The sequence below is a fragment of the Penicillium roqueforti genome (genome assembly GCF_015533775.1).
Source record: "Penicillium roqueforti strain LCP96 04111 chromosome Unknown scaffold_05, whole genome shotgun sequence".
NCBI lineage: Eukaryota > Fungi > Ascomycota > Eurotiomycetes > Eurotiales > Aspergillaceae > Penicillium > Penicillium roqueforti.
The window spans coordinates 291,197-318,715 of record NW_024067569.1 but is presented as its reverse complement, the minus strand read 5'-3'; the positions used below and the strand labels follow the sequence as shown (position 1 = coordinate 318,715).

General features: G+C 36.5%; 6 protein-coding genes across 6 annotated transcripts; 3 read left to right on the top strand and 3 right to left on the bottom strand.

Moving 5' to 3' along the window:
- Positions 1-585: 585 nt before the first annotated feature.
- On the top strand, positions 586-1,802 carry LCP9604111_3311 (sugar phosphate isomerase/epimerase family protein; the record flags this gene model as incomplete). The annotated part of the gene is made up of 7 exons (XM_039070886.1): positions 586-685; positions 756-852; positions 905-1,042; positions 1,094-1,252; positions 1,309-1,411; positions 1,456-1,631; positions 1,688-1,802. 7 exons carry the CDS (start codon positions 586-588, stop codon positions 1,800-1,802), a joined length of 888 nt encoding a protein of 295 aa, XP_038930578.1.
- Positions 1,803-2,847: 1,045 nt separating this feature from the next.
- LCP9604111_3310 (uncharacterized protein) lies at positions 2,848-3,757 on the top strand (the record flags this gene model as incomplete). Its single annotated transcript, XM_039070885.1, has 5 exons — positions 2,848-3,008; positions 3,066-3,155; positions 3,215-3,315; positions 3,375-3,485; positions 3,546-3,757. 5 exons carry the CDS (start codon positions 2,848-2,850, stop codon positions 3,755-3,757), a joined length of 675 nt encoding a protein of 224 aa, XP_038930577.1.
- A 1,130-nt stretch (positions 3,758-4,887) lies between these two features.
- Positions 4,888-6,594, bottom strand: LCP9604111_3309 (glutathione-independent formaldehyde dehydrogenase; the record flags this gene model as incomplete). The annotated part of the gene is made up of 10 exons (XM_039070883.1): positions 4,888-5,103; positions 5,153-5,225; positions 5,303-5,681; positions 5,766-5,780; positions 5,836-5,931; positions 5,991-6,020; positions 6,072-6,245; positions 6,294-6,337; positions 6,397-6,422; positions 6,478-6,594. The coding sequence occupies 10 exons, from the start codon at positions 6,592-6,594 to the stop codon at positions 4,888-4,890; spliced, it is 1,170 nt and encodes a 389-aa protein (XP_038930576.1).
- Positions 6,595-7,357: 763 nt separating this feature from the next.
- Positions 7,358-9,800, bottom strand: LCP9604111_3308 (C2H2-type zinc finger protein; the record flags this gene model as incomplete). The annotated part of the gene is made up of 5 exons (XM_039070882.1): positions 7,358-7,375; positions 7,464-9,203; positions 9,264-9,519; positions 9,572-9,626; positions 9,683-9,800. 5 exons carry the CDS (start codon positions 9,798-9,800, stop codon positions 7,358-7,360), a joined length of 2,187 nt encoding a protein of 728 aa, XP_038930575.1.
- Positions 9,801-10,747: 947 nt separating this feature from the next.
- LCP9604111_3307 (uncharacterized protein) lies at positions 10,748-11,125 on the top strand (the record flags this gene model as incomplete). The annotated part of the gene is made up of 1 exon (XM_039070881.1): positions 10,748-11,125. One exon carries the CDS (start codon positions 10,748-10,750, stop codon positions 11,123-11,125), a length of 378 nt encoding a protein of 125 aa, XP_038930574.1.
- Positions 11,126-12,093: 968 nt separating this feature from the next.
- On the bottom strand, positions 12,094-13,473 carry LCP9604111_3306 (uncharacterized protein; the record flags this gene model as incomplete). The annotated part of the gene is made up of 2 exons (XM_039070880.1): positions 12,094-12,976; positions 13,058-13,473. 2 exons carry the CDS (start codon positions 13,471-13,473, stop codon positions 12,094-12,096), a joined length of 1,299 nt encoding a protein of 432 aa, XP_038930573.1.
- Positions 13,474-27,519: the final 14,046 nt, after the last annotated feature.

Below are 27,519 nucleotides of genomic sequence, written 5' to 3'. Positions count from 1 at the left end.
ACTCGAGATCTACTAGCTTCGAGTTTCCCACGAAAAGCATCAGTTCCGTGGATGTCAAGAAAATTTACTACTAGTCGAATTTGATCAAACGTTTCCAGATACCTGACTTGCATACATACTTCGACAATATTGCCGCGATTGGTTGTTTCTTCGTGAAGCGATGATGAAGATAGAAAAGATAAAGCAGAAAATGCGCTCCCCTCCATATTGAGTGAAGTCGAGATATCAGATGCCTACAATTTATCGACAGTTGGCGTTTTGGCGTTACTTAAGGAGTCTGCTCATGAATAATAGTAACTGCATATTTCTTTGCGGTATCTTGGTATTTTGCAGGAAATCGTAATTGTAAAGATTATTGTCGTTTAACTCTCACCAACAAACGTTGTTCACAGCAAGTTGAACAATTGGAAATAAAAAAGCCCCGCATGTTGGGCACCCGCCACATTGGGGTTGTCCGCCACCAATCCCCCGCAATCCCGTTCTATTCAGCTTCGTTTAATAGCAGTATTTATATATAACATCGCATTACACAAGCTCTAATGCTTTTATTTGGATGGTACTCTGCTCAGCGAATTCTCCGGAAGGATGAGAATCAAGCGTTTTCGCTCGACCTGGGGAGTTGATCCCGGCCAGAACCTGGATCACTGGGCCAAATGGTTCCCTGAACTCCAGAAAAAGGGTTACAGTATGTTTAAGGCGTATTTCTCGTTCAACAGAGTGACAGATCGTCACTGACACCATGCCTACGTCCTCAGGCGGGGTTGAAGTAAAAGTTCTTCTGCTACACCCCGAGATGGATTTCAAGCGACTGAGGCAAATCTGTGATCAATTGGGATTTGAAATTGCTGTGATGTATGTGATCTAAGTTCTCAACTGGATACCCTCGCTGATATATATGAATCAGAGCGCAAACGTCTTTACCCTCCATTCTTGGTCCGCGCCCGTCAAGACTGAACGCGGACAACCATCTGCAGAGATATCGAGAGATAATTAGTTTGGTCAACCCTCTGAATCCTGCAGCCATTACATTTCAGTCTGGACAGTAAGAGGCTCTCGGCTCTCAAGGACAATCAAAAGCTTATTTTCTTTCTAGGGATGATTGGGATATCAAGGAATCGATCAAGTATTTTCAGAGGACAATTGATATAGACGAAGAGTTGGGGGTTTCAGGGCGCGTCTACCACGAGACTCATCGAAGTCGGTCACTTTGTGCACCGTGGGTCACTCAGTGTATCTTACAGGCTGTTCCCCGGTATGCTTTCCCTGCACTCAGAATGACGTGAACTGACCTGCTCATCTACGCTACAGACTGAGGCTCACTGCCGACTTCTCCCACTGGGTTGTTGTCAGTGAAAGATTGTTAGATTCCGCCGATGACGACCGAGCCATGGTTGAAGCTATCATCCCACATGTAAGTTCAGGGTCACGCGATTAACGGGAAACTGACACCATCAGGTGTACCATATCCACACAAGAATTGGCACAACACAAGCCTCCCAGTGTCCAGAGCCTATGCATCCAAGTTTTGAGCAAGAGAGACTCTCATTCGAAAGATTATGGAAGAGCATCCTGAGCAATCACTTCAAAAGACATGGCCACGACGCAACCATTACATTTGTACCGGAATACGGGTAAATCGTATTTATGTCTATGAAGAGAAGACACAAGCCAGCTAATTCTAACACAGCCCATTCCATTGGAAGTCCGAAGGCCTACGGAGAGGTCGCGGACGAGGAAGGACAACGTCTGCAGGCTTTATTCGACGAGTTTGCGGCCACTCTGGTCGCTACTTGAACTCTTAGCTTTAAGTCGCCCATTGCATAAGAGATAATGCCATTTCAGCCTGCAAGAGGTAGAATATTTTTCGTGCTAGTCAATATTGTTGGATATGGTGGCCTTAAGGCCGCGCCCTCTCGGTACAGACTAGATTGTCAGAAACCAAGATGGATACTATTTCTGTACAGATGACTATTGTTATTTTAATTGAAGATCTTTCTGCCATACAATTCGACCAATACACTCGCATTACCACGATATTCCGTCTTAGATAGCAGCCCTACGTAGGACTACTTCAAGTCTTCATGTACTATGTATATAATGAAATGGATAGAGATATTCACCCTTTTCGTCCTCACGCCATTCCAAGCGATCGTATCCGCTCTCCGCAGATGGTTGGTCGAGTTTTTACTTTCAAATCCCTTTTGTGATTCATGGCATCTTACTGCTAAAGTGGTGATTCGAACGTTCGCTACTATCAGTCCTCCAGGGTTCGGTGAGGGGCTGGGTTAATTGGGATGTGGCGGTTTGCGCGCCCTTGGTGGGACCCAAAGCTAATCTATTGTGGTGGCATAGCATCTTTGAGCTAACCCTGAATCGATGTTATATGCCTTACAAAAGGTAAGCAAACGAGTTACTTCCATCTAGGGAATTCCCATATTTTGAGCAAGGTAAAATACTACATTCATGTAATCGTACCCGAGGCTTGGCCTATTGAGCTGGACACCAAGTAAAAGCCACTCTTGAACTACTCCAATTTATGACTTGTATTCATTCTACTGTATCACTTTAGGGGTGGGGAATTGATCTGAGTTGTTTACCCCAGATTGTAAAATGCGGGGTTTCCCCACAAGAACTTCTTGGCGAACACACGGACAACTACAAAATTAAGTTCAATCTAGAACCAGGGCTGCTGATTGTATGTGAGAGGTGAATTGCTACCAGGATAATGTAAAAGCATATATAGGCTTGTTGCCCCAGTTTACACCCTACTGTACTTGGATATCTTTGATACGTGTTTTCATCCTAAAGAATCACATCTTGAACATTTCTATGGCCAGTGAAACCAAAATGAGCAGTGACCCAGACGCGAATGACAACGTCGACATGATCGAGCATGTCCGCACGAATGCCAGCATCGCCATTCCTCTTGAGGTTTTTGAGAGGCGATACCTTAGCCTCAATATTCCAAATGCAAACTGGTATAAGCGTCTCGGTAACCCAACACCTCTGTGAGTTTTGGGGTCTCTGATTGTTTTTTCTCGAGCTCCTATCTGATAGTGATATAGCGGACTTGTTGGATTTTTAATGGCAGCGAGCCCTTTCGCATGTGCTCTCTTGGGCTGGGGCGGAGCAGGAGGCGGAGGTGTTGCGACTATGTAAGCGAGACCAAAGAGTGAATTCCTGATGATTATTTCAATCTGACTGGCTCTAACAGAGGATTCTCGTATTTCTTTGGCGGCGTACTTCAACTTATCGCGGCAGTTCTCGAGTTTATCCTGGGAAGCACTTTTCCTTCCGTCGTATTTGGCTCTTTTGGTAAGTTACACGGAGATCATCACAGAGGTACTTGAAAAAAATTGACATGTCATTATCAGGGGCATTCTGGGTGGCTCTCGGCGCCACACAAACCCCTAATTTCAACGCCCAGGCTTTTTTCGAAAATGGTGAAAATGGTGTGGATATGAGCGAATATTACGCTAGCTTTGGTAGGTGTTACCCAGTGGAATGGACGGTAGGTCGAATTGACCATGGCTAATTTACTCCAGCATTTGGGCTGATCTTCCTGGCTGTCCTCGTTTCCATATACACGATTTGCGCAACCCGCCTTAACATCGTCTTTTTTTGTCTTTTTTTCACCCTCACCTTTTCTGTGATATGTCTTGCCGCGTCATACTGGTGTATGGCACAGGGGAAGGCTTTAGCTGGAGAACGGCTGACAAAGGTATTTGCATCCCGAAAGAGACCCGAGATTCCTTGATCTTTTGAACATCTACTAATGAAACGTCCTTCGCGATCAGGCCGGAGGTTCCTTGCTGTTCATCGTTTGTTTCCTAGCGTGGTACTATCTGGTTTACTTGATGCTAGATTGTGTCAATTTTCCTTTGAATGTCCCAGTGGGTGATCTGACCAGAGTATATGGTAGAGACAAGGCCAGGAACCGTGAGTGTGAGGGGATGGATTTTCCTTGAAAGAAAAGTGTGGATCTAAAAGATAGACACTTGTCTTTCTTAGAAAGGCCACTTGATGAAATAACCTTTTTTGGCTTGAAAGATACAGGGAAACGATCTTGACTGCAACTGCCTCATATTGGGAATGTTGAAACTAGCTGGAAACAAAGAAGGGAGAGAAGTGCTCTTCAACGTCATTCGCCGTTACTCAGAAAACCAAGGCCGGAAAATATATTATAGATTGATTCACAATATATGACTTGGTTTTTTCTGCTTTTATATTTTGTGTCACTATCTGACAATTCGAATTTAGTATCACGGGAAAAACTTGCGACTCACTAATACCGTTTCACTCTCTCACGTTCGCTCTTTCTACAAGATATGTGCTTTTCATTGTATCCATTTCGGAAATATACCAGGGGATTCAATACATGGTCGAATGTACTTCCCGATACGAAGTTGCCTGATGGAAGCAGCTGGTGGAAAATTGGAAACCAGAGATCTAGCAAATGAGACAGTTTTCCATGATTAAGGAATAGCGGTTATTGTGTGACAATTGAGCCATCTTCAGATCTCCGCAGGTTATGGTGACTGCAACAGAGGCACTATTGCAAAATCTCCGTCACGGATCCTGTAACTAAAATACCCAATGAGGCTCGGACGTGAAAGAACTTCCTAGACTTATTATATGACTTCAATTATTAGACCTATGAGAGGCTTAAAAGAATAAGCACATTTTGGCCCGAAACTGCTGCTACGAAGCCCTGATCGAGGTTTTCAGCCTGAGAATAATTAACAATATTAACCAGAAAGATTATAACAAAGATACCAAGATCTGCGATTTCTACTTGTTGGAAGCAGCAAAAAGAATGATATCTCAACACAAAACGTTGAATCCTATTTTCGTCAAAGCTCACTCCGGAATGGCTCCGTTTACATTTTACCGGTGATCATCAAAACCCCCATTAGGGTGAATGAGGACTTTAGTGTATCCGCTTTCCTTCTTGTCGAATTTTTCATAAGCCATCGCCGCATCAGCGAAATCGATTTCATGCGAGATGACGAAGCTGGGCTTGGCCTTGCCGGTAATTATGATGTCTCGCAAATACCGATTATAGGCCTTGACGTTACACTGGCCTGTTCTGAGAGACAAACCCTATGAGAAATCAGTAACTTGGATCTCTCAACCAAGGGCAATGACCGACCTTTTCAAATAGCTTGCCAAAACTAAGGCTGATTATACCATTTGTGGAATTGGCGTCAGATGATCCTGGATCGCTAAAGAAAGGTAGTTGATGTGAGACGGTGCTATCAAAATCCTCCTCGTGGCCTCTTGCCCATCTCCGGATTCTTACCTTGGGACATAGAGCCCAGGAACACCCATTCCTCCACAGGCTCGTGTGACACGTATCATGTTCTCGAGGACAATATTTGCTTTTTCGGAGGATCCATTGGAGTCGACAGCCTGGTACCCAACTGCATCGACTGACCGGTCGACCATACCATTATTATGACTGGTAATCTGATCAACTGCATCTCCCTTGGTAAAATCGATAGGGATACAGCCTATACTTTGGGCGACCTGAAGACGCTCTTCCACGCGATCTACAACATAGACTTGAGACGCCCCTCGCAAGACTGCCGAATAAGCGGCCATCAACCCAACGGGCCCTGCACCGAAAATAACAATGCTTTCGCCTGGTACAAATCCAGAAATTTCGACTCCGTGCCAGCCTAGTATTGTCAGTCCTTAAACAAGCTTTTGTGAAGCAGAAAACAAAAAGCGAAGCGGGGGGTGGGGGGTGGGATAGAGCTCACCGGTAGGGAAGATATCTGGATTTGTGTGTCAGCTATTGTTTCTCCCATAAATGTAAAATGGCCAAATTACCTGCAAGTAGTATGAAATCTGCTTCGTGTTCTTTACCCGGGGGTAACAGAAGGGCATTGAAGTCCGCGAAAGGGACACGAAGATACTGCGCTTGACCTTCATCATGACATTAGAGTTAAGACTCCTGGCCTCTGCGTCAATTTTTCTGAACTTACCTCCACGATAAGGGCCCATTGCAACGTATCCTACCTTCGAGGTCAGCCAAGTAGGTGATGTATTCAATTCTCATATTTTACCGTATGCGCCCCCGGCGAACCCGGGATTGACTCCAGTACAAAAGGCTGTTTTTCCTTCCTCGCAATTGCGACACCGTCCATCGGCAACGTTGAAAGGCATGACGACACGATCCCCTTTCTTCAGAAGCGTTACTCCTGAGCCCAACTCCTGCACGATTCCCATGTTCTCGTGGCCTTCTAATATTAGCGCTTCTTCTCTACTGCTATACCATCAGATCTTACCGAATGTGATTCCTGGTTTGGCAGCAGTTCTGCCCTCATACATACTGGAGGTGTTAGAATTGAGCAGCATTTCACAGCATCTTAGGTCAACTGGTACACTTACTGCAGATCTGAGCCGCAAATTGCCGCCTTAATCTCTATTAGCGATTTTGATCTTCTGAACCAATGCGATATAATAACTCACAGACGTAATTTTGACAATGATGTCATCTGGATGTTCCAGTCTTGGCTTTTCAACATCTTGGACTTGGACGTCGTAAGGCCCGACGTAGTTCAATGCCTTCATAGTAGTCACTGGCATCGTGTTGGAAGTAGTGGGGCCACCGTAGTAGAAATTAGATCTCGAAAATGAGATTTTAAACTTCAAACAAAGACATCGGGCGCCTTTTATTATATCAACTGAAGATAATCGAGGGGTAGAAGTCAATAGTCCAGGTGGATGGGCATTCTAACTGACCCCACATGGGTTTTACGACAAGAATGTATATCCGTGAGGGGTAGTCCTATCAAACCCACCCCCACCCCCACCCCCACACCAAGTAAGGTCATCGAGGCGCTGTGAAATGGGTACTAAAGCAAGAGCTGGGATTATCGGCTTAGAATACCGGAAGATTCTGGCCTAGGACAACTATTGAAGGAAGTTGGATATCGATTTCGGAAGTCGTAATGGAGTGATTCAGTCTAACATTCTATGCCTTCTTCCAACATCAGTATGTTGACGATCCTACGCTATCCATAGGTGCATTGGACCCGTCTTGTAGCATGTGTATTATGGCTATATTATTATAGATTTTTTGGGGTTATGACCTAGTATTATAGACACAGGTCTAACACTAATAAATAAATAGTGCGTATTTTGTACGGAAAGAACAGCTCTCACCGAAGCTCAATCGTCACCTTGCCGTGGAATGGCAAGAACTAGTTCTCTTCCAGAAGATCAGCATATGCCCTCAAGCTTGCACTGACAACATCGACGATTCCCCAGCATAGATTGCCACTGAAGCTTCTCGTCCAGACTCGAATGATTGAACAGCTCAGTTGCCTCATATTTCTCGGGTCTTTTATCAATTCCAGTCGATTTTCTATAGGGAGTTTGATTCCCAGGTCAGTCTCATCAAGCAATCGTGTGATCCATAGATACAGCTTTCTCTCGTGACTTGGCAATCTTACCAGTCCCATATTAGGGAGGGACCGAAGCCACGTTGTCAAAAGATGAGCGTATTCAAGAGCGCTGAGACAGTGCTGTACGCTCCAGTGAAATGAATAAGTTCTTGCTACGAAGCCAATTCCAAGCTGTATGGGAATCGACAAAGCATGAACTGCATGGAGAAGTGCTGTGATAAATCCAGGACCACGCACAACATCATTGGGTGCACCAGCCAGGGCCTGTGCGATTGCTGAAGGATCCCTCGTCACCAAAGCACGGTGGGGTCCAAGATCAATTTGCAGTCGCACATAGATTTGTCCCAGAAGTGCCGCTGAAGTGAATGCAATGGGACCGGAGGGATTGCGTGGGTCGGTGCTGGACTCCGGTGTCTGCTTCCAATAGGACTTCCATGTCCGAAGCACGGCATCCATTCCGGTTATGTGATGCCGATGAGTCCCCTGCTCCAGTGGAAGCCGACATAACTGACGAGCAAAGAAAAGTTGCTGGGACAAGGCATGTAAGAGAATATGATTTCCAAAAGCAGTGCAAGCCATTTCACCACCGGCTGAGCTTTCTTTCGCCTTAAAGAGCAAAGAAATCGATTCTTGGAAACATGAATGCTTTCTGTTTTGGGCCTTTTCGTACACCAGTCCCCACGCACTTGCACTTTGCGCTGTCCAGACTTCGGCTGAGCAGGGCATATTGAGCCCCAGATCAGAATTGAGAATCAACGGGGGTGTGTTATGCATAAGGGAGTGGAGGTTGAGAAAACAGAAAACGACGAATTTCGTTCGCCTGTTAGATTCTTCTTTGGCCCAACGACACCAGTCAACATCATTTGTGCGATCGGTGATTTCGAAGGCCGGTTTTTCCCCAAGCCCATGGACACGGACGAGCGATGCAAGATTACCTTGCAGAGTCATCGATTCTTGTGCCGCCCTAGCATCGCCTCCCCAGGTTGCATGGATGACCAGCAGTAGAATTGCCTGCATAGCCTCCATCAGCTCGGCAGACTCTTGCTCAGAGCGATCGGGAGAATGCGACCAAAATCCGGCTACCCCACGGCAAGTGGAAAGCAACGAGCTCGATAGAAGGTTTGGTGACGTACCATAACTTCTTTGTCTCAGGATCTCCAAGATTATTGCTTGTGCTGCACAAAACAAAGTCAACCCTTCTTCGCCCTCAAAGCGGTACTGTGCCCCACAGGCAGCAATGGCAAGCACAAGCGCTGGATTGCAACTTCCAATCCGCAGCGTCGGGGTATGAATAAAGGGAAGGTGCTCGTTGAGGCCATCGATAAAACCATGAAAAAACCGAGATAATTTGAACTTTGAAGGGGCAGAGAAATCTCCAGGCAAAACGCACTGGAAATAGTTCAGCCCTTTTAGAAAAGACCGATAATCAGCCTCGCGGATATTCCGAGTGAGCTGAATTCCGATGGCCCCACCTGACCTTTGGGATCTGTCTTCTTGCTCGCCCGATTCTGGCTGCAAGGACGGTAGACGGGACCCGAAATTAGATAAGAAGTTCTCTTCGGGGACATGTCCGTGTGATGAATGATCCTCTACATCATCTGTAGTGGTTGTGTCATTTCGAAATTCCGTTTGTAACGCAGCCACAGGGTCAAATGGCAAAATAAATTGATCAATTGATTGAAGTCCATCGGGTGCCCACCCTTCTGAAAAGCCGATACTTTCAATGAAATCGGCAAAATTTTGCATTGGATCTTCGATTGGTTTCATTATTGGACAAGGTATCGACTCCTAGACATACTCATAATCAGCATGTTTTGTCACTCTTCTGATATATTTTCAGAGCCTGACCTCATCAAAAGAATCGAGCCTTTGTACGTTGGAATTTGCTTCAGTAGGATGCTCCCAATCCCTTTCACGTATTTGGAGTGATTGCTCCACCCAAGGCAACATGTTTTGGCTGTGAATAGCAGCTATTGAGTGCTCAGCTGGAATTGGCATAACATCAAGTGGGGTTTGTCTTCGATCCGCCAGCCCCTCATTTTGTCCATGTACAAGAAGAGGTGGTGGTGGGTGTACAAGTCTTTTATGGCGGATCATCAGGTCACTAAACACAATTAGAACCTGCTTGGAAGGGCAATAGGCTTAATTGAACGAACTTTCTGCCAAACGATTTCGAACATATGTCACATGAGAACGGCTTGTCATTGGTGTCTGTGGTGTGAGTGTCAGCAATGATTCAACCTGTGTTGGCGAAGTGAACGGCATACGACTTCTGACGTGCCGCTGCAGGTGTTCGGCGCGAGAAAAAGAACGCTGACAATATGGGCACAGGGGCGGCTTAGCACGGCCCTTCTTGATTCTCTTGGGATCTTTTTGGCCCGGCATGACGGTGGATTCCATGATATGAAGACCGCGGCTGAGCCAGAAGGGTAGGGTCCGAGTCTCAGGAAACGTAGTTATGAGGGGCAGTGGGGACAATTTCGGGAGATAATCGGTAAGGGCTGCCCAGGTGGTGACCCCGCATTGACCGCCTCCCGAGGTTGGTTCGGGGCCTTGAGAATCGTAGCACGCCAACTGAACGTCTGCTCCACGAAGAGACAGGGGTCAGAGGAACAAAAAGTCGCGACTATCCGTAGGAAAGATGTAAGAACTTGATATCACCTGCCACAGGGCTTCGAACAAGATATTGTTCGCGAATAATAAATGGCGTTACTAGCAACGACTGGATGGAGACGAACAGTGCATAGAACATTGACACATATTTCATCCCCGGTGGAAATCGAGCATTTATTCCCGGTCGGATCAAATACTGTTTCAAGTTCAGTGGGCCAAGTTACGCAGGACACTGCCTGATCATCCAGCCTGGCTGGTATCCACCTAGCGTGTAACTCGCTTTGGAGAGGAGACATCGATACTGCCATCGCCAGTGGAACTAATGTTCTGACTAACCCGGATTTCACTTCTGGACTTGGCCGGGGTCACTTCCTTTCGCGAACTAGAAATTGCAAAACATTTGACGATGACGCCGATGGAAATTGCCGTGGCGAGGGTATTGGAATAGTCATCATTAAGCGCCTTGACGACGCCATCGCCGACAAGGACCCTATTCTCGGTGTCATCCTCAGCGCTTCCACAAACCCAGTCGGAGTCTATTACCCGGCCTCACTCCGGGGCCCAGCGCGCAATCTTCAAGAAAATCTTGAACCAAGCCGCTGTGGATCCATATAGCGTTAGCTATGTAGAAATGCATGGAGCTTAACTCACCTCAACCTGCATTCATGAAACAATACTTACTATGATACAGAGGTACTCTAGCGGGTGATGCCGGTGGAATGATCAGTGTCTTGGATACTTCCGCCCCGACGCTCTCGGAGGTCCCCAAGGGCCGGACGGAGGAGCAAGCTCTCTATTTGGGCTCAGCAAAGGCAAACATCGGCCACGGTGGGGCGTCCTCCGGTGTCTCGGCCCTGATAAAAGTGCGTCTGATGATACAGAAGATCATGATTGTCCCTCACTGTAGGATCAAGACCAAAACCAATTCCAAGTTCCTGACTGATCTAGGAGAGCGAAATATCAATATCGCTCTGAAGCCAACGGTGTGGGAGAGAAGTACCGACCCTTCCAGACCTCGCCGCGTCTTCGTGAACAACTTCAGCGCGGCTGTTGGCAACTCAGTACTCTTGATTGAAGACGCACCAGTCCAGAAGTAGCTGCCCCTTATTCATATTGATCCCAAAACTGTGTATCTTATCGCTGTGTCGCCTAAAGCTGGAAATTCTCTCTAGGGCAATCTGCGCTCTCTCTTTGGTTACTTGAGGTAGAACCCTGAAGTCTCTTTGGTAAGCTTTCATACACTACTACAACCCGTCGGATATATTATAAACATTGTTTTATACCTACTAGCTCAAATATAACTGATATCTATACCCAGATCGACAATATACTATAGGATACTCTGGGAATAACCCGGCTAAAGAATGCCCCGAAGGTAGTATTCACCTTAAGTGGCCAAAGGAATATTCATGCATTGGTCGTACACTTAGTACTATCATTAAAGGGAAATGTATAATATCAAGTAGGCCGGGTAAAGTTTTATTAGTATTGTATTGTCCCACTAGCGGCGATTCTAGGATTCTGCACGGCAGAAATCGCATTCCCCAGTTTGGCCCATTTCGGCTGCCGTACTCACCCCAAGTTACTCCGTACAACATAAAATTTTAGAAATTAAGCTTAATGTGACGATCTGCCGACTTATGCCGACTGACTGGTGCACCTGCCCAACCTTGAACCGCGACCTCGCACTTAACATTGCGGTCGTTCCTTTCTAAACCGTAAATGAGGTCGGAGTTTGCATGGCTTATGGCAAGGTCGCTAGGAAGAGCACAAAACACAGTCGAGGAGATCGTAGATTTTCTCTTTCCCTCCTTTATACTTATAATTTGGAATTGATTGTACTCTTTTCTTCTGGAAAGAACTAGCATGTAACACTTACGGAGACACAAGGACACTTGATCTTGATATATTGTCAGAATCTGGGATTAATACCAGAATGAATACCGGCATTTTTCATCATAGATACAGATGGGTCACGTGGTTGACCAGGCTAGTCTCTCGTTATCGGCAGGGCAGTCTTCCTCTCCACTCTAGCTTCTTGTTTCGTCACCGGCAACAATACCGTCTAATTGCTCGCGCTGCATGATGGAATCTGCGCCTCTGGCGTACGTGCCGGTGTCAGAGCGAAGCCTCTCCCGTATTGCTCCTCAAATTCGCGAGTCATCTCACCTTCTACCATACCGCCTTTGTCTAGAGCGGAACCCTCTTTTGACATGGGTACTTCGTCCCTCGGCCGACTGGAATGAATAGCCGTAAGGTCTCGTGACAACTGCTGGATTGATTCGTTGCTCATATAGCCTCCCACTTGCCTGCTTCTCCAACCAAGGCCCCGGTTCTTTCCGTGAAGAATTTGACCATTTGCGGAGACCATAAATTGGAGAGCATCTCCAGTGCCGTGATTTTCGATGATACTGACGTTCTCCTTTAAGTGATCATCCGCCCGTGAGCAAATTTCGAGGCACTGCCGAGTAGTTTCCCACTCGTCGCGCAACCTTGATAGATCTTGAGCATCCTCGTCAGAGGATATTGCTGTCCTTGATTTTGCGACTAGTCGATCCATAATAGCTCGCATATGCTTTTCCAACTTGTTTGCCGTCATAGCCAAGCTATTTTTGCATTCTTGGAGACCTTCATTTGTGACCGTTGCCGGTGACGCTTCAGATCCGGCTGACCCCAGAGATGGACCCGCATCGTCGGACATCAGTTGAATTTGATCGATATGGTTCGACAGCTGAGCGCAAATCTGAAGACACTTCTCCGTACTCAAGCGCTCCTCTCTTAACGAATGTAATTCAGCCGCATCAGGCCCAGACTGAGTCACATCGTTCTTAGCCAGCTCTTCCAACTTCCTATCAATACTCTCAAGCCGAGCTCCCAGATCATCTTTCGCATCTTGGATGAGGCTCTCGTAGTCCCCAATATTTTCAACAGCACCAGCGGATAAGCGCCTCGTAAGAATTAGCTACTTGCGTAAATGGAAGCTCAGAAATGAGGGGGGCGACGCTGTAATAGCTCAAGGTGACACTCACAGGTTTACATCGGTTAAGGCAATATTGATAGTGGCTTTATATCCCGCCAGCAAGTCGCGGAAATCGACAATGTTGTTACCCATGTATGTCAGCCTGGCCCAGTCCCGGAAGCTCGTGCCGGTACTGTCTGATCGCGATGCGCATTTAAGAATCTCCTGCTGGAACTCTTGGCAAACATTACCGCATCGCAATAGTGGCAGGTCTAGGCACGAGAGATCGACACTAAAGTTCGATTTCACCAGGTCGACGAGGGGAGCCAGCACAGCACTGAGGGCTTCCAGCTCGGCGAGAAGGTCGCGCACCCGCTTTGGATGCGATCGGAAGCCGTTCACTGTTTCATAGAGTGAGACACTACAACGAAAGGCAAATGTCGCCAAAGCAAGGACCCCGGAGGCCAGCCCGATCGCTTCAGCCATATTGGAATGAAGGACGTAGAGAAGTTTTCAGGGGTTTTCAAAGCTTAGGTGGCACACTTATACTTATATATAGAAATGAGCACAATGTAGCGTCAAGTTGTAGGCGCCAGGTTTATCTTGCAATCGTTGCTCTGAGGTGAGGGGGCGGGGCAGCGGCTACTCGAACAGTGAGGCGGGCGAAGCAGAATTACGTAATAGTGACTAGGTGCCTTCCATGACTAGTTACACGTTAACTAGTTACTCGGTTGTCCAAAATTAGATTATGGATTCGGCCCATGCAGCTCCGTAACCTGTTTCCACAAGACCTCCATGACACGTCACCAAGTATGCCACGGTGTCTCGGGGTTTCATTGGATTTAAAGGACTCGCTCTGTGACTCGGACTGCCGGCTGTCCTTCCTAGACAGGCGTTAAATGCTGTGAAGCTAGTCCTCATGTAAATATAAAGAAATAAGGCACGGCCAGCTCTCAGTCTGGCGATGTGGGTCCAGGGTCGGAAAGCTTGCCTCAGCCAAAAGATTTAGGCCCGTTGACTTCGGGCCAAGTACCCATAGTAATCCACATAACACACAACTTTATTCCCAGATCAAGATAATCGAAGTTTATCAAGAAACTCAATAAGATCGATTGTGAACAGCCTCTTTTCTGTGATTCGGTCGATGTGAGACGTGGGAAAATACAGGATATAGTTAGGGTTACCTCCCATTAAACTTGTACAGTGGCTACTTTCCGCCTGCTGCACTCAGGAGGGATTCGCCTTTCATATATATTCCTGAGACTCTGTCACAGCTTAGTCATAGTTAGCTAGTTAGCACCCCCAACAAGGGGTTCATAATATCATCATCTTCCCCACCAAGCTTACTTGCCACATTTATGGTAGCAAGTTTGACCACCTCAGGGGTTCCCCTGTGTGCCGAGGTCAGAGGTCACCAAGCCTAGCACAATCGGCGGTCGACCACGCTGTCGATCACAGTGCCAAGCCGCTACAGTAAGGCTGTCGATCACAGTGCTGAGCCGCTACTATAACAATCCATAGACAAGCGTACTCGTCGGGCCACCCAGCTTATAATCCAGTTCGACAATTATCGCCAGGAGGCACGCCCCTAGTCAGGTGATTTCGACGTAGATATACTTTCCCGCGTTATCATCATCCTGACCCCTTTACCTACCGGGCCCGCCAATCCCTCAACCTCGCTATCCACTTCCATTATCCTTCTATCTTTAGAGGATCTATTTCTACCTTCCTAGCCTATCGATAGGTCTATACTCAATAAGGCTGTTAAGGATTTCCTCTATCTAATATCTTACCTTACCGTTCTAAGTCCTATAACCCCTCTATCAAGTGAGCCTGCGTATCTGCTTAGGAGACCCCGACCTAAGCGAACTATAAGTAAGCCTCCTAGTTTACCGGCTTCTATATCTTAATCTTTAATATCTATATCGGACTAACCGACTGCCTAACCTACTGCTATAATATACCTTTCTATACCCTAGTCTTTAACGCCTATTTTAGACTAACCGACTGCCTAAGCTACTACTATTATATACTATATATATAGGCCCGCTACTATATAATAGCAGCCTCGTTTTAGTCCCTAGTTAAATAGTTATAATAGTAAGTTTTTCTAAACTAAGGACGAAAATTCTGTACTATAGGCTAAGGACAGCTATATAGACCTTCTATAGGATAACTAAGTGGAAGTCTAGTCTTTAGAAGACTAATAAGCTAAAGTTAACTAAGTAGAAGTCTAGTCTCCGGAAGACTAATAAGCTAAAGTCGACTAAGTGGAAGTCTAATCTCTAGATAACTAATAAGTAGAAGATAACTAAGTAGAAGTCTAATCTCTAGGAACTAAATAAGCTAAAGATAACTAAGTAGATCTCTACTCTTATAAGGCTAGTATTAAGTACCTAACCCTAGAATAACCCTTAGTATAGTTAAGAGTACGATTAACTTCACATTTTTATAATAGTAAGGCTAGCCCTATAGTAGGTCTATTAAGCCTACTATAAGAAGCTAAACTCTCTAATCTCCTATAAAAAATAGTAAATAATAGAGGTCTAGGTCCTAGCTATAATAATAGAAATTAGGGTCCTGGCTATATAGGCGATATATTAACTTTAGCTACTTTCCTACTATTACCTAGTTTTAATATAGTATAGTTTATAGAGTTTATCGAGAAAGCTATATAGATAAGCCTTTAGAATAATACTAATACTCTTTATAGGCCTTAAGGTAACTAAGGTCCCTAGGGTAAGTAAGGTTCTTTAGGCTAATTAGCTACTACTAATATCTTATAGAAAGTATCTAAAATTAGTGTTTTTAATCCTTTAAAGAGTTTTAAGGATAGAATAGATATAGTTTAAAATCTTTATATCTACTCTAATATATATATATTTATAGATTATATAATAGACCTAATACTCCTAAAGTTAGAAGCTATTATCTAAGCGAATATCTATAGCTACCTATAAGGTAATATACTCTAATAGTATTTATAGGAACTAACTATAGATAAAAAATGCCTTATAAACTAGGTTTTACTCTAAGATAGATAGTTTTCTATAATATTATAGTATTTTAGACCTAATTATACTAAGGCCCTTCTCTAGCTTAATAAGTATATATATAAATAGGATAATATATACTAAGGCTATACCCTAAGAGAATATATATAGGGTATATTATACCTATATAAAGCTATAGGTATAATAGATATTCTTAACTAGTTATTATAAATTTACTAGAACCTAGAGCCTATACTTTATTATAATATCCTAGAGCTAACTAAGACTACCTTATTAGTTACTTTTATAAATAGCCTTAACTACTACTATTAAGACTAGAAAGATATAGTAATTAAGCGCTAGAGTTAGTTAACTACTAGGTTTAGAAATAATAGGCTATAATAGGATAATTTAGCCCTATATTACCGATAAGACTAGCGCTAAGGCTACCCTTAGTGCCTATATAGCTATAACCGCTTATTAGCCTAAGACTATTAAGGTCTACCTTAAAGCTAGGCTAGATATAGATAATAATAGGCTCTAGTACCTTATAGCTAGGCTTAGTAGACTCCTTAGCGCCTATATTAAGCTATAGGAACCTAATATTAGTCCTATTAGTATTAGCCCTAGAACCTAGTATAAAGTAACTAAGGCCTCTAAACCTTTTAGAGATAATAATATTTATAGTAGGGAGTTTAAGCTTAGTAGACCTAGAATAATCCTAGCTACTAATAGTCTAGCTATAATAGCTCTAGGAACTCCTAGTATACTATTTAGAATAAACCTTAGTAGATATATTATATAGATATAGATATTAACTATTATTAGTTAAATAACTACTTTTAAGCTAATAATAATAGCCTAAAGGAATATTAGGATAATATCCTAGTTAATAATAATAATTAATAGGATTTTAAAGATAACTTTTATACTAATAAGGACCTATATAGTATAAATTTCGCTAACCTTATTAGCCTATAGGATAATAACTACTAATCTAGTTTTTAAGCCTAGGTTAATCTACTAGTATAGGCCTAGTTATATATAGTCGATAGTAAGTACTTAGTTACTTATTTATCCTATTTATAGGTTTTTAAGTTAAATACTAAGCTATATTAGTATCTTAATAGCTATAAGCCTTAAACTACTACTACTATACTAGCTAAAGCTATCGCTAATTTCGTAAATCCTACTTATTATATTATCTACTTAGTTAGATAGACCGACTATATCCCTAGCTATATATTTCGATCCTAATAATATATAATAGCTATAGTTAGACTTAGAAGCCCTAATAAGCTAAATACTTATTACCTTAACTCTAGATATATTATAACTTTAATCGATTTAAAGCTAGTAGTATTACTCTAATACCCCTAGTACCCTATTAGCCTAATTCCTATAAGTAGAATCAGTTCCTAATACCTATCTAATTACTATATTATTATTTAAGTTTACTTCCTAAATAAAGATATAGCTATAGAGCTATAAATTAAGGCCTATATTATCGAAGACCTCTATACCTAGCTTCTTATTAATATAGATATTCTAGGACTAGAGGGGTTTATACTTAATTTCCTATATTCCTAAATAATTATTAAGTCCTATAAAAACCTGACTTTTCCTATTACCCTTTATATAAAACTATACTATATAAGTAAAAGACTAGTCTATATTTCTTCTAAAATCGAGGTCCCCCTATACTAGGTAGTATAGATCCCTATTATTATAAAGTTGATTTTACTAAAGGATTATAACTTTATTTTTAAGCTAGGTAATAGTAAGTTTAAGATTCTAGTATAGATAGTTAATATTGGTTTTATATATATATATACTATTAATAATACTAACTAAATATAAGTTATTAGGAAGAAGGATTATATAGGCTAACTTTTAGAGCTAGACTTTATATCTACCTACTAGGTTTCTACTAAGGTAATACCTCTAGTATTATAGCCCTAAGTAATTAAGTCCTACCCCCTATTAATTAATTAAGATATTTATAACTCTATTACTATCTACCTAACTACTATTAATAACTTACCCTAGCTACTAGATAAACTTCCTAATAGACTTCCTAATACTATTTTTATACTAGATATATAGAAAGTCCTATTAATATCTATAGCCTATACTTAGCTAAGATATCTACTAGAAATAGTACTACCTAATAGTATTATAATCTATAGGATACCTAAAATAGCTGTAATACTCTATAATATTTATAAGTAATATAATATTTAGTCTAACCCTAGTATTATAGATATCCTATAAGATAAATAGATAAGATTCCTAATAGTCCCTAGTTTAAAGCTATAATATTTATAAGTCTATAGATAGGTAAGAGAAAGCTAATAAATTATTAATAATATATTTAATACTCTATATACTTAAGGAAAGATATTATTTACTAAATACTAAGCCTAAGATATAAACCCTATTTTTATTATATAGAAATAGGTTATTTATATAGATAATAAGGGTAACGCTAAGCTCTAATAGGTTAGTTATATTATAGTTAATAACTACCTAATAAATAAAAACTTAGTTCTAGACCTATACCTATTACTAGGATAAGATAAGATTATTACTTTAGTAAAAGGTAAGTATTTTATTATAATTATAGATATAGTAAAATTCTTCTATTAATAGTATATCTATCCTAACTATTATAGCTATTAAGCTATTATATTATACTATAGTTAAGAAATTCTCTATATTATTACTATAGGTAATTTAAACTCTATTACCTATATATAATACTAGATAGATAATATATTCTATATATTTTAAGAATAGTATTAAACCTATATCGATAATATCTTTATAGTTAGTAATATACTTAATAAGTATATTACTAAACTCTACCTACTATTTATAAAACTAGAGGAATTTAATATTACTCTAAACCTAAAGAAAGTATATATTAGGTTTCTAAGTTTAACCCTATTAGGTAAGGATATTAACTCTATAGGTATATTAATAACTACTAAGAAGGTAAAGGTAATAACCTTACTAGTTTTTCTATATATATATAAGTAACTAGAAATATATCTTAAAATAATAGGTAATCTTCGCTATTATATTAAAAGCTATATATAGAAATTAGAACCACTCTAAGTCTATAAGATAAACTTACTAAAAGAGAGCCTAATTAAAGGCCCCTAGTACTAAGTATAGAGTATATAAGCTATTCTTAATAAACCCTCTTAGGCTAAGCTTAAGAGTTTTTATCTACTTTAGGCTAAGTTTTATAAACCTAAATAGCTAGTATACTATAATCCTATATATTAGCTCTATATTAATACTAATAGTTTAAAGGAAATAGGGTATAGTACTATAATCTATTATATAAAGATAATATTTACTTATAAAGATATTTTAAAGCTACCCCCTACTATAGAGATCTAGCTAATTATATTCCTTAGCTAACTTCTTATAAATATAGAGAAGAATTACTAGCCTATTAAACTTAAGGTTTCTACCCTCTACTAGACTCTCTATAAGGTATATTACTTAGTAGAGGCCTATCCTAGCGACCTTCTAACTATAGTATATATTAATTATAGTAGTATTATAGGTATTACTAAAGTAATAAACTTAAGTTCTATTTCTTTAGAATACTAAAATCTTCGCCTAATCTATATATCCTAATTTATTTAATAGTTTTACCTATATATCTTCTATAGACTAGGAAAAACTAATAAGATTACTAATACTTTTTCCTATCTACTATATATAGACCTATTAGTCCCTAGTATATAAGATAATCTTAAGGATATCCTAGTACTATATATATTTAAATAACCTATAGTAGACTAACCTATAGTATACCTCCTTATAGTATCAGTATTCTAGCTAAGCGATAATACTAAGGATTATATCTTATAAGGATACTAGTTAGATACTTACTAGTTAGCCCTAATCGATACTCTAGAAAGTATTAATACCTAGTAGGATCCCTAAGTTAAGAAGTTACCCTACTATCTAGAGAATAGCTTAATTATTTTCATAAATTCTAATAGTAAGGAGAGTCTATATCTACCCTAATCTATAACTTAGGAAATTTTTAACTTAGTTTATAATAAGTAGATATACTAGGGTTTCGATAGAGCTTAGTATAAGCTTCGTGGTATTATATTCTATAAAGGTACTAAGCTCCTAAAGCAGTATATTAAATATTACCCTATCTATTTAGAGTATAGGATCCGCTATTATCGCCCATACAGTTCTCTCTAACTAATCATTGCCCTACCGATACCCTTTTATACTATTTATTAGAGGGCGGTAAAACTAGGCATAATGCTTCGTCTTATGCTCTCGAGGGGTTAAATGCTTAGTATTTGAACAGATAAATAACTAGGCGGTCAAAAACATGAGATCAAAGTATATATTTAGGTCTGAAATAGTCAATTTGTCTGATCTAGTATTCTATATAATCTAGGGCTTTCTTATACAAATATTGTAGATAGCTTAGTAAATACTAAGATCAGATTAATCTCATAACTAACTAGATAATTTCATGATTTTTCGATCAGATGAAATCATGACTTTCATTAGATAAATTCATAACTTTTATTAGATGATTTTATGACTTTGATTAGATAAAATAAAATAGGATAAATAGTATAAAGTAAGTAAACAATCGAATAAAGAATATATATTCTAATATACCCCTTTAGATTTTAACCTTAGTTAAAAGCTATAATTATAGGATAAAAAGCTAATATAGATTAAATATTATTAAACTTATTTACCCGATTAGGTAATTATCTTAAATTCAGCTAATTTAGAAATTTAATATACTTTTAGGACAGAAGGTATTTTATTAATCTATTAGCGATTATATTATTTATCTAAATCTATTAGAGATATATATCTCTATTTCTTACCTTTTCTTATAACTAATATTAATTAATATCTATATAATATAGTTTTATCTAATATAATAAATTAGGTTTAATTATTAGATTAATAGTCTATTTATTATTATATAATAGTATTAGATTATTTTCTAGGTTAAATTTAATTAATCTAAGTAATTGTTTCGTCTAAAGTAGGTATTTTATAGCCTTAGAAAGGGTAATAAGTTCTACTTCGGTTATTAATATAGTAATAATTTATTATTTTCTTACTAACTAATCAATTAGACTACTAAAAAAGGTAAAAATAAAGCCTTAAGAGCTTTTTTATCTAATATTATCTATAAAACTAGTATCTAATACTATATAGAAGATATATTTAGGATTATATAACCTATTAAATTTAATTAAATAGTATCTTATCCTATAAAGGTATAATATTATTTACTCTATAGTAATTATATAGCTTCTTTCTAGCTTAGTAAGCTATTAAGAAAGTATCTAATATATAAACGTAATATCTAGGTATATTATTATTATAGTAAAACTAATTAATCCTACTAATAATTAGTAGTAATTAATTAGTTATAGGTATACTTTATAGTTAGGTAATATATTAGGTAATATATAAGTAAGATTCTTACTAGGAAGTAGGGTCTTTAGTAGCTTCCTATTAGTTAGATAAAATCTATAAGAGATCTTTTTAATATATATATTTTAATTTAACTATATCTTCTATTTTATCTAATCTCTAATTATATAAATTCTAATAAATTAGGATAATTTATTATAATCTTTTATCTTAAAGCTTTAATATAGGCGATTTTAGATAAATTTAGTATATTTTTAGTATTTTAGGAGATATATACTAAGAAGATTATTAATAAAGATTATTAATATAACCTTTCTATCTAAAAATAAGTATAGGTCTTCTAGGATTAGATAAAAGCCTATTTCTATAAGCTTTAATTTAATTATTTCTTCCTATAAATAGGATAAAATTCGTAGTCTATATAGAGCTTAGTTTAGTTATAAAATATAACCTTATTATTAGTAACCTAGTAGAAACTAGTAGTATAAATAGGGTAAAAGTAAGCTATTAAGAAAGGTATTTACTATATCTATTTAGAAGGTTTCTAGATTAAAAGTAGTAGCTATTACTAGTAGTATATATAAGGTATAAGCTACTAAGGTTATAGCCCTAATATCTTCTTTATCTTTAATAATCTAAAGGTTACTATAAATATAGATTTATACCTTAAAATATATTAAAAACCCGTTTTTATCTAATTTATATTTAAATACCTATTAGATTAGGAGAATTTAATACCTAGGGCAGATATTCTATAGTATATCTCTGTATTAGTCTAAGTATAGTTATATTATATAATCAGCTTTCTTAGGTATCTATATATTTATCTTATTTAGTTTATTATATTTAACCTATATTATATAACGCTATTCTACTTTATAAGCGTAAAATTGAACTTCAGACTAATTATCTAGTTCTTTTAATAAGTTATTAACTAGCGTTTTCTTTAGTTAAGATAATAATACTATTAAAAATACTTATAAATAGCTAAGAATTAGATTTATCTAATATTTCTTATTAGGTAATCTTTTATTATTATTAGGCAAAAATAGTCTCTTTAGGGATAAATCGTTAATATTTAAATTATTAATTAATACTATTAGCCTATTATTATATAGTTTATTATTAGATTATATACTTTCTAATAGTATTAGGGGCTAATCTCTAAGAATTTCGTCTATTTCACTTTTATCTAGTATTTCTAACTAATTACTAAGGATTTTATCTAATATTATCTCTACCTTAGGCTAATTAGGAGCCTTAGGTATTAATTAGTCTTCCATTTCGTTATTATATATTTTATTAACTATTTTATCTAATATATCGACTTCCTTAGTAACCTCAATTTTATTAATTAACTAGTTAAATTTAGATTAAATTAGTATTAAAATCACTTTATTTATCTTATTTACTATTAGAATATCGTTTTCCTACTCTTCTTCTAAGGTATAGAAACTCATTTTATCGAAAATAATATTATATATATATATAATCTTCCTAGATTAGGGTATCTATATATACTATATATTAGATATATTATATCCTATAAGATAATTAATCTATATATATACACTTATTTTAAATAAGTATAGTATTAATAGGATTCGAATATATACCTTATAACTATATACCCTAATATTTAATAGAGATAGGATTAATATTATATATACTAGGGCTATTACTAGTTAATTAACTAGCACTTATTATAGGGATATCTAGTTTAGTTACTTATTAGGTAGCTTATTTTAGGTATAAATAGTAGTATTAACTGCCTTAGACTATAAAAATATAGGTAAGTTAGTATTAATAAATATAGTATATACTATTATTAAGATTAAAGTGCTATATCTCTTAGTATAACTATTTTACTTAGGTTAATAAGGTAGGGTTATATAAACTTTAATTCCTTTTTCTTTATATTCTACTAGGAATAGGAGTAAATTCCTATCTCTATTATAGTATATAACCTTTAGTCTAATATTAAACTAGTTATTTATAAATATAAACTTTATCTAAATTATATCTATTACCTAATCTTTATAGCTTAGATTAGATAAAATCTAATATTTGGTTATAAGGTCGATTAGATAAGAGATATATTTATAGTGGTTATATACCTTAGTTATATAAATTAGGTCCTAATAGACTACTTTAAATAGTTAATCCCTAATTATTATTAGTTAATAAGATATCTACCTTTCTACCTTAGAAATCAGGTATATTTTATAGGATAAAAGGGTTGAATTTTAGTTAATTTCGATATTTATAGCCGCTTTTTTAAGGTATTTAAGTACTTATTTATTTAGATAGCCTAAATAAGTATACTATAGGTTATATAATCCTTTTATTAGGTATAGATTAGATAATTATATTATATTTAATATATTTAGTAAGGTTATATAATTAATAAGATTAGATAAATAGTTAGTTTCTATATTAGTCTAATTATTCAATTTTAGTTAATTAAGTATATCTTATTACTATTAGATAAAAATTAGGTTAGATATCTTTTTAACCTTATAAATAAGGCTTCCTTTATTACTTTCGAGATAACCTTTTTATCTATTATACTATATACCTACTTTTTCTACTAGACTAGTAGAGATTAAGTTTAGATAAAAGCCTAGGAAATAGGCCACATTTATTAATTTAAATACTATTTAATTAGGTAACTTAGTAGGTTATACTAAAATAGTCCTAAAACCTTTAATTTTAGTGGTTATATCTCCTATAGAGATATAAGATAAATTCTAGGTATAGTTAATAAATTTAGTTATATTATTATATAGGTATATATCTAATCCTATATTAAATACCTATAGATTTTATAAGTTATATATTATCTAAGTTTATATTATTTAACTACTAAACTATATTATTATTATTATTAATTTCTTTTAGTCTAGTTCAGTTTTTTAGTCTAAATTATACTTTTTTAGGGTATTTTTATATATATAATTTAATCCTTTATATTAATAGGCCTTTTTAAATCGTTCTTCTATATTAGGTAATACTATCTATCTATTTAGTTATATTTTAAGATTAATATATTAGTAGTTATTAAATATATAGTTTCCTTATTTAGGGTCTTCTTAATAAGGGTATTATAGATTATATATTAAATTTGTCTAATCTTTCTACTAGCTTTTACTACTTTAGTTATAACCCTAAAAGGTAGTATAAGCGACCTTTATTACTATCTTTAGTAGGTTTAGATAAATAGAATTACAGTATTTTTTAAGTAACTAGTAGAAATCAGGTATTTTACTACCTAACTCTCTAATTATTATCAGGTAATTAGTCTAATATTTAGTAAAATATAGGGATAATAATCTAATAGCTTTAAGAAAGTTATATAAAGTATATAATTTAGTAGCTTTAGTAATTTCTATTTAGGATACTTCTATATAGATATTCTCCTAATTTATAAGCTATTTTTTAATTAATCGATTATATAATAGTCCTTATTATAAAGTATACTATTATTGTATTATATAACGCTTTCTAGATTTATTAGTTAGTATATAAATATTATATAATATAGATAGGGTATCCTAACTAGTAATAGTATTATTAACTAGTTATCTATTATTAATTAAGAGCGATCCTATAATTATATAGAATAGGGCTTAAGCCCTATTATCTATTATCTTAAATTGTTTATAGTCGATTTTATATTCTTATCTTAATTCTTATTAGAGAGTTAGTTAATAGTTATTTAGATTAACTATTGCTTTACCCTAGGTAAAAGTCTTAGTAAAGATAGGATAAATAGGTTTATTTAGTATTAGAAGGGTTATTATTTCTTCTAGGTTAACGTATTCCTATAGTCTATAGCTAATAGCAATTAATCTAATATATATATACTAGACTAACTAATTAGATTACTAACTTAAGATAATTATGGGTTTCGCTTCTATTATAGTAGTAAAATTGGATAGAAGAGAGATTAGATAAAATAAAGATTAGATGAAAAGTCGTTAATATTAGTCTTAACTCTTAGATAAAAGGGTTAGGCCGGGCTTATAACTGTTAGAGGGTGGTAAAACTAGGTACAATGCTTTATCTTATACTCTTGAGGGGTTAAATGCTTAGTATTTAAATAGATAAATAACTAGGCAGTTAAAAACATGAGATTAAAGTATATATTTAGGTCTAAAATAGTCAATTTGTCTGATCTGGTATTCTATACAATCTGGGGCTTTCTTATATAAACATTGCAGATAGCTTAGTAAGTACTGAGATCAGATTGATCTTATAACTAACTAGATGATTTCATGATTTTTCGATTAGATGAAATCATGACTTTCATCAGATGAATTCATGACTTTTATCAGATGATTTCATGACTTTGATCAGATGAAATGAAATAGGATAAATAGTATAAAGTAAGCAAACAATCGAATGAAGAACACATATTCTAACACTATTACTTTAGATCTAATCGTCGCAATGCCTATTTCGACTAATAGATATAATGCGGCTATAACTATAACTGATAAGTTTACTAAGTTAATAGGAATGATACCTGGCTGCGTAGACTAGGATAGTAAAGATTAGGCACTAGGTACTCTCTCTTTCTGGTAGATAGCTAATTAGGGGATTCCTACAGTGATTATTAGTGATCGCGACCCTAAGTTTATATAGGGCCTCTAGAAAGCACTTTTCGACCTTATCTATACTAAGTTGTTTTTTACTACTACCTATTACCTATAAACTAATAATTAGTTAGAATATACTAACTAGATAGCTGAAGTTACTATATAGTACGCAATCGCTACTTACCCTAACGAAGATTAGCTAAACCTATTACCTACCCTCTAAGCTATACTAAATAGCTTAATTAGTATAATAATAGGTTACTTACCTTATAAACTCTTATATAGTATTAAACTATACTACCCTTAGTCGCTTTTATACTAAGTTATAGCTCCTAATATTATTATATATATAGATACCGAGTATTCTACTACTTAGGCTACTATATATATAAAACGCTAATATAACTACTATTAAAGATAGATTTTTTTTAATATCGGTAATAAAGTCTATCTTAAGCTAGGATATAGATATAATATACTATTAAACTAAGTTTTACTAAGGTAACTATAATAGTATTATATTAGGTATTTTAAAGTACTTAAATATATTAGGAAACTTACTTATTATTTAAATATCCTAACTAAGTTAAGAATCTACCTAATTATTAGTATTATATACCTAGAACCTATCCTAGATAGTAATAATCCCTAGGAGTACTAACTAGATAATAAATACTACCTAACTATAGATAAGCGTTTCCCTAAAGATATTATCTATAAGGTCGACTATATTCTTACTAAGTATATTATTAATATACCTAGTTAACCCTATTATAATAGTACTAGGTATTAAATTATTAAGTATCTAATCTACTAGAAAGGCTAATTAGCTAGAGATAACTATTAGGTATAGGAAGAGGACTATATTAGATATAATAAGGCTATTAAAGACTTTAAAGAACGTTAGGGTATATTCCTAGTAAGCTCCTAAGTACTATATTTTCCTTACTTTATTTTTACTTTCCTTTTACTTTTATTATTATCTATTCTTACTACCTTATATTACTTAACTCTTACTTCTAATTCCTACTTTTATTCTAATTTAAGTTTCTAACTCTTATTTAACTCTTACTTATTACTCGATATACCTATTCTATTTTTCCTACCTCTATTACTTCTTTTTTTATATTAACTATTCTCTTTCTTATATACTAGACTTATTATATTAAAAAGAAAGGTACTCCTATACCTTAGTCTATTATAAGGAGTAACTAATATACTTTACCTTCTAGAATATATATTTAATAATTCCTATATAATATAATCTTATAATACTACTTATACTAAATTAGAACTAGATAGGCTAATCTAGACTAGTAACTAGGTCTTAGTTATTATAGGTAGTAGACTATCTCTATAAGATATCGCTTAGTTACCCTTATATATAAGATATAAGTATAATCTAAAAGGAAGGCTAGTACTACCTAATAACTATAATATTCTACTAAGTAATAAGCTTATTTATATAGTAATAAAAGAATTAT